The following is a 6,265-nucleotide window of genomic DNA, read 5'->3' on the forward strand; positions in this document are numbered from 1 at the left end:
CTCCTCCTCCTCCTCCTCCTCCTCCCCCTCCTTCTCCAATGAGACAATGTTTAATATATATTAAGTTGTCCTTGGACTTGTTCTGTGGCCAAGGATGATCCTGAACTTTGGATTTTCCTGCCTTTATCTTAAAAGTGTAGGGTTTGTAGGTGTGTCATCCTGTCCACTTTACATAGTGTTGGGGATCAAAATCAGATATTCTGCATATAAAGCAAGCCACCACTAAGAAGCAAGTCATATCTCCAGTCTTCTGAGCTTATTGATGGTTCAAACATTTCGAACACCAATAACAGGCAAAGCAAGCCCATCAGCCTAGTTATAAAAAATAACACTCCAATGTTCAGTTACTTATATTTTATATATAGGCAAACATGATTTCAGTTGATTTTAAAGCAAAGTATGTAGGGGTAATTGAAGACATGAAAAACTGTGCTCCGCTCACCTGTGGGACAGAACTTAGGAGACATGATAATGCTGTTCACTTGTCAAGTGAAAAGCCCCCAGAATGTCTACTCACACGAGCTCATCCTCAGCAACTTCCTTCTGTGTTTGAAGATCTTTACTTCTCAGTTCCTTCAGCATCCGGTCGATCTCCTTCTGAAGCTCTTGCAAGTTTCTCTCTGCTGTCTTATCTTGATTTCCTAAGGTTTCATTTAGTTTTACAGCTTTTTCATTTATGGCTATGGGGAGGAGATAAGGGAAATTTTGTCAATTAAGTAACAAGAATGTCACACGCAAAACTGGTATTCAAAACTTGATCTTCTCATCTTGCCCAGGTTGCTCCTTCTGAGAACCAGAGGCAGGTGCCAGGGCAGTCAGCAATGAAGAGGAAAAATTGTCATTGTTCTCCAGGCTAAACTCCTTTTGAGAACATAGTAATTAAGGTATTGTGTATAATGGAGAGCACATAAACAATGAACAGACTCAATCTCTCTTCAGGTAAGAGGAAAAAGTAGGAGATACATGATTCAACATCATGTCGCTGAACATGTAAGTTCCTTTGCCTTGCTGACCAGTCATATCTATCAGCTTTAGAATCTGAGAACGGAAATACTCTAGGCTGTGAGCTCACTGAAAATGGACCTGCTACAGCCTTGCCATGTCCAGGTTTTAAAGGAGGAAACGTTCATCGGTCTAGGGAAATTAGGCTAGAAAGATGCCTTCAGCAATAAAGGCCATCACAGGAGTCTGTGTGTACAATGCAGTAAACAGGGTTTCTAGCTGTGCTCTTTGGAATATTAGGATTCTGCAGGTGTATTGAGTACTCTACAAATTATGTCTGCTCTGCCAAGAAACTGCATGATAGGTTGGTGTTCTGTGTGAGATTTCATCTGGAAAAAGAATTCTCTGTCAAATAAAAGTTTAAAAACTTGGTGAATTGAAACGGTTGCATAGCACTATCATTCATTTTAGCCTCATGCTCTCAGTAGAATGTTCTATGGGACATTAATTTGGTGAGTTGAAGGGACATATTTTCCCAGGCTCTTTGTCTGTTGAATATATATTTCTACAATATTACCCATGAAAATCCTCAGAGTGAAGAGTCTGGCCTAAGAGTGATCTTCAAACATTTAAAGGTAGATCTGAGGACCTCTTTAAAATGTAATAAATCTTGAGCTTTCCTTATTGGAGAAATTTTTCAGATTTGCACTGGGCAGAGCTCATAAGTCAGGTTTACCCAGCACCGGGGTGGGCTTTGAGTAGGTGGCTCTGAAATGCCGCACACCATCCAAAGACAGCGGGAGCATCTTGGAGCATTTTTTTTTTTTTAAGAAATGCAGATTCCTGGGTCCCACCACAGGTCATCTGAAACAAAACTTCTGGGCGTCAGGGACCTACATTCTGGTGTTTGGCCAAGTTCTCTTTGATGCTTACTGAGTATAAAGAACACCTTAGGGTGTCTTTTATATCCGTTCTTAAAGATAAATCTCTGCAGAGAAGAGTTTGGTAGGAAAAGAATGAACAGAGGAAGGATAAGGACCCCAGCCCTCAGGTGCATACGCTGGAATGCATATGTCACTTCTCTTCAACTGAGGTGACATGTGAAGAACTAAGGAAATTAATGGGTTACAGAAAAATCATAGTGTGTTTAAGAAAATGATGCTGCATTAAGAAAGAGAACATCATTTTTATATAAGAAGCCCAAGGGTCAGAGGTCAGTGGTAGAATGTTGCTCAGCATACACTTAACCCCCAGCACTGAACAGAAAGTTGAACAGACAAGGTTTGATCCCTCTACTGCTTCTATAGGTGGGATGAGATTATAAATCAAAGATTAATGTGGTATTAAATCCTATTTCAAAGTATATAGTGTCCCTTTCAATATCTTTCCTATAGAGTTGAAAAATAATTGTAAAATATATCACATGAATTGATTTTACTTATTCCAATCTTATTTCAGAAGAGGGTTTTATGCTAATTAAACCTTTTTAAAGACAAGATAAAAAATCAACATAAAGGTAAATAAGAGGAAAGGAGAAATGAAAATGAAGAAAATATTTCTAGATAGAAAGGCATGCCATACTGTTTTTTTTTCCTGAAATAACATAAATCAGCTTGAAATCATGGCAGCTGCAGATGTGCATCAGAGAATAGATGTGGCCTTCTTTAGAGAAGTGGGCATCACCCGTAAAACAACGAGGTTCCTTGGAGGAAACAAATATACTCTTCATATTAAATCTGAAAAACCCTCTGATGAGTTAAGTCTATCAGGAATAGAATTTGTTAGTCTGTCCTGAGAAACAGCCAAGGAAGATGACTAGTATTAATTAAGTCCTGCAATAAGTCAGATCTAAATCATAATGGGGTTGATCTCTGTTCCTCACTAATTCTAACCCAGAAGATAAAATATAATTCACTCATGATCTGATCAAGAGTCAGGGCATACTAGATATAAAATTACAGTTGACATAAAAGTACATGGCAGTTGAATAGAAGTTGATTATCCATAGAAGCCATCACTCATGATGGAAGACACTATGTGAGGTGAACATGCCATCTATTTAAATGCCAGGGAGAATCACTCACTTTCCACAGCAGCTTAGTGCCACTAACAAAATAGAAAAGTGCTCCTGATTACCCCCATCAATGAGGTATAGGTGAAGGAACAAGAAGGATGGTATAATGTAGTTAATATTTAGGCAATTCCTGTTCCTTCTTGACTTCCTTCCTCTTTACTGCCTTCCTCCTCATCACCTTTTCTCCTCGCTCCTCTTCCCCAAACCGTTAAGCCATTTGTAGCTTATCTTGTAGAACATCTCAGCTAGAATTTACCATATTTCTGATACAGTGTATGGAAATTTGAACTTTAATTGTAAAAACTCTATTAATTCTACCAAATAGTGTCTCCTGGCAGAAATGAACCATGTTCCTCATTCCTCATATACAAATATCCCACGTGACACTGTACCTGCGTGAGAAGATGATGCAATAGCACCATAGATGCATTCAGATCATCTGACCAAAGCATAATGTAGAAAATGAGTGATCTCTCTGCTGATTGGCAATGCTTCTTCATCAGGTTTATAGACCCACATCTCTGGTTGAGTATCATCTTACATAGCCCCTAATGGTGACTTACTGCCAGTTTACAAACTGTAAGATGATACCCAGAAAAACAAACAAAAAAAGCCCATGTTGATCAAACCACCAGCTATGTCTCTGTCTCTCTGTGGGAAGAGGGTGAACGACTTATTGCAATGAAAAAAGGAAGCTGATGTCCACTAGCAGTTATGTTTATGAACAAGTTGATTATGTATATGTATGTGTGTGTGTGTATAATTTTATTTATTTGTGTGTGCATGTACCTTGAGTGTTTATGTGTATACCTCATGCATGCAGAGGCCTTTATAGGAGGCCTTTCAGCTGTGTGATGTCAGTGCTGGGAATCAAATCTGAGTCTTCTTCAAGAAGAGCAAGTACTTTTAATCACTGGCCTTCAGATCAAAGCTGAACTGATTTTAAAGTTAATCTCCAGGAGGGTGTTGAGTGTTGAGACTTCAGAAAGAAGATGAGAAAAGTTACTTCCAGAGATCTACTAGCAGGGAAACAACTCTCTGTCATACATTTGTTGCCTGGGGGCATTTTCAAATAGCATCAGTGGAAAATAATGCCAGGGAACACACAGCGGTTTCATGGATCAGAGTTATGCATCATTGTCAGATTAACTGAGATGCTTTTCTAGATGAACTAACTTGGTATGTTAAAAAAGAACAACCTTATCTGAAAACACTACTACTCCATACAGTGGGGAGTCAGTCATTACCAATGATAGACCATCAGTTAGACTCTACTGTGAAGTCTAGTTCATAGCCCGTCTATTTTTCCATATTACCAAAAGAAATAGCAAACATCTAGAACAATAAAGTAGAATAATAAAGATGTTTAACTTCACACATTTTAAAAGATGTTTAGAGACACAGAAAAGCCACTTTTTGAAACTTCTGAACATGTATGCATATTTAACATTTATTTCAAGAGACGGGAGAGCTGAGGGCTTCTTAGTCTGGGCTTTTGCCCAAAGAAGTGACTTACATTTCAGTTCTCAGCCACATTGGGAGATGCCAAGAAATAATTCCTAGCGAACTACGGACAAAATGCCAGGGAGCCTCTGGTGAACTCGGGTAGCCAAATCCAAGCACCAGATGTTCTCTTGCAACTCATACTAAGTACTTAAAGAACCATTTTAAGAAATGAAAGAGCAGTGTTTGTGTACCAAATAGAATGGTACTTTTAAAAAGAAAAGATGAATAAATTTTCAATAGCTCTGGTCAGAAAAATAGCAAAGCCATATGTTTTCAATGACTTATTTAAACATCCTAGAATTCATTCCTATTCTACACCCATAATCATTATTTCATCAACTGTCATTGCTCACTTAATGCAATAGGCTATAGATTTCTGCTAATCATGACCCTGAATATGTCAAACAAAATGCATTTTACACCTACAACTTGAATTTATAAATGACACCTCCTTGTAGGGCCTATTCAAATCCCCTTTAATCCCTTCTTTTAATTTTTATGTAAGAGAAAAAAGTTAAAATATGATTTTTTTGATACCTTCAGCATCCTGGACAAGCCCTTTAATGAATTCTTCCAAGGATTCTGCTCTGGAGTTGGTCCTCTCAGCATCTTGTCCTGTTTGCTCACCATCTGCTGTCACTTTGGTTGCCTAATGATCCATATTTAGGAAACGCATAATTAATAGAGATGATAAAGTTAGAGCAAGATAAGCTCCCTCTGGCTACATTTTCTTTCAAATTTTACTTTGAGCCAAATGCAATCGATGAATTATTGATCAGATGTACTGGCAATGACACCCTGTGCTCAAGTATACAATTAAACTTTATGACTGTTTCCATTAAATGAAAATCAGAAAGCTGTATTTGGTCCTGTTAAAGTTCCTTTTATAGGTGGTAGCACAGAAGTGTTAATACATAGCTATTTAGAAGTATATCTTCAAGGTTCCAATGCCAGTGTCTTTAATGGAATCCTCAGCCTCCACACATGGCAGTTTTGTCTGGCTTTTATTTTCTGAAACTATGTGGTATGCAGCACTGACCTCTTGAGGGAGGAACTGGACATCTGTCTCAATAAGCTTGATTCTATGGATTCGGTTTAGAGCAATATGTTAATTAAAAAGCACAGGGGGCAGGGAGTACTTAGCATCTCAGTAGTAAATGCTACTTTATAACACTCCAACGATGCCAGTAAAATATTCAGGCAGAATTAATACTTGCTTTCCCATATGACATCACAAGAAGTTATCACAGAATCATACATCATGGTCAACAAAAGGAAACAGAAGCCCTCAGACAGCTCTCCCTTCCAATGCATAGCCTAAGACGTACTCATTTGTGCTCACATTGGTTACTCCCTGGATGCAATGGGATGGATTTATGTTCAATGCAGGTATAACATAGTCAAATACAAACAGAATGGATGATGTTAAGTATTTCTTTAAAAAAAAAAACCACAAGGTTTCAATGACAAAAGCATGGACTTAAGCTTTGTTTCTCTATGCAATATGACTTTTCTTTTGTTCAAAAGATGCTGCGAATCTTGTTACTGAATCAAAGAATAAAAAAGGCGCCTTGGCATGATGTTCCATGATGTTTGGGTTTGCATAGTTGCAACACTCTACAGCAGTGTTTCTTTTCTTTTTTTTTGGATATAAAATTAACTCAAACAAGTCAATGGCCTTTCTCTACACAAAGAATAAACAGGCTGAGAAAGAAATTAGGGAAACAACACCCTTCTCAATAG

At 38.0% G+C, this 6,265-nt stretch overlaps 1 protein-coding gene across 3 annotated transcripts in view; it reads right to left on the reverse strand.

Moving 5' to 3' along the window:
* Lama2 (laminin subunit alpha 2) overlaps positions 1–6,265 on the reverse strand; it is a 601,578-nt gene that overhangs the window by 134,060 nt on the left and 461,253 nt on the right. For all 3 annotated transcript variants that reach the window (XM_021173596.2, XM_029482896.1, XM_029482895.1), the window contains 2 exons: positions 5,060–5,171; positions 518–680 (listed from right to left, as the gene is read on the reverse strand). In XM_021173596.2, coding sequence (XP_021029255.1) covers positions 518–680; positions 5,060–5,171 — 275 coding nt within the window. The remainder of the gene's footprint in view (positions 1–517; positions 681–5,059; positions 5,172–6,265) is intronic.

This window comes from Mus caroli, chromosome 10 (genome assembly GCF_900094665.2).
Source record: "Mus caroli chromosome 10, CAROLI_EIJ_v1.1, whole genome shotgun sequence".
Lineage (NCBI taxonomy): Eukaryota > Metazoa > Chordata > Mammalia > Rodentia > Muridae > Mus > Mus caroli.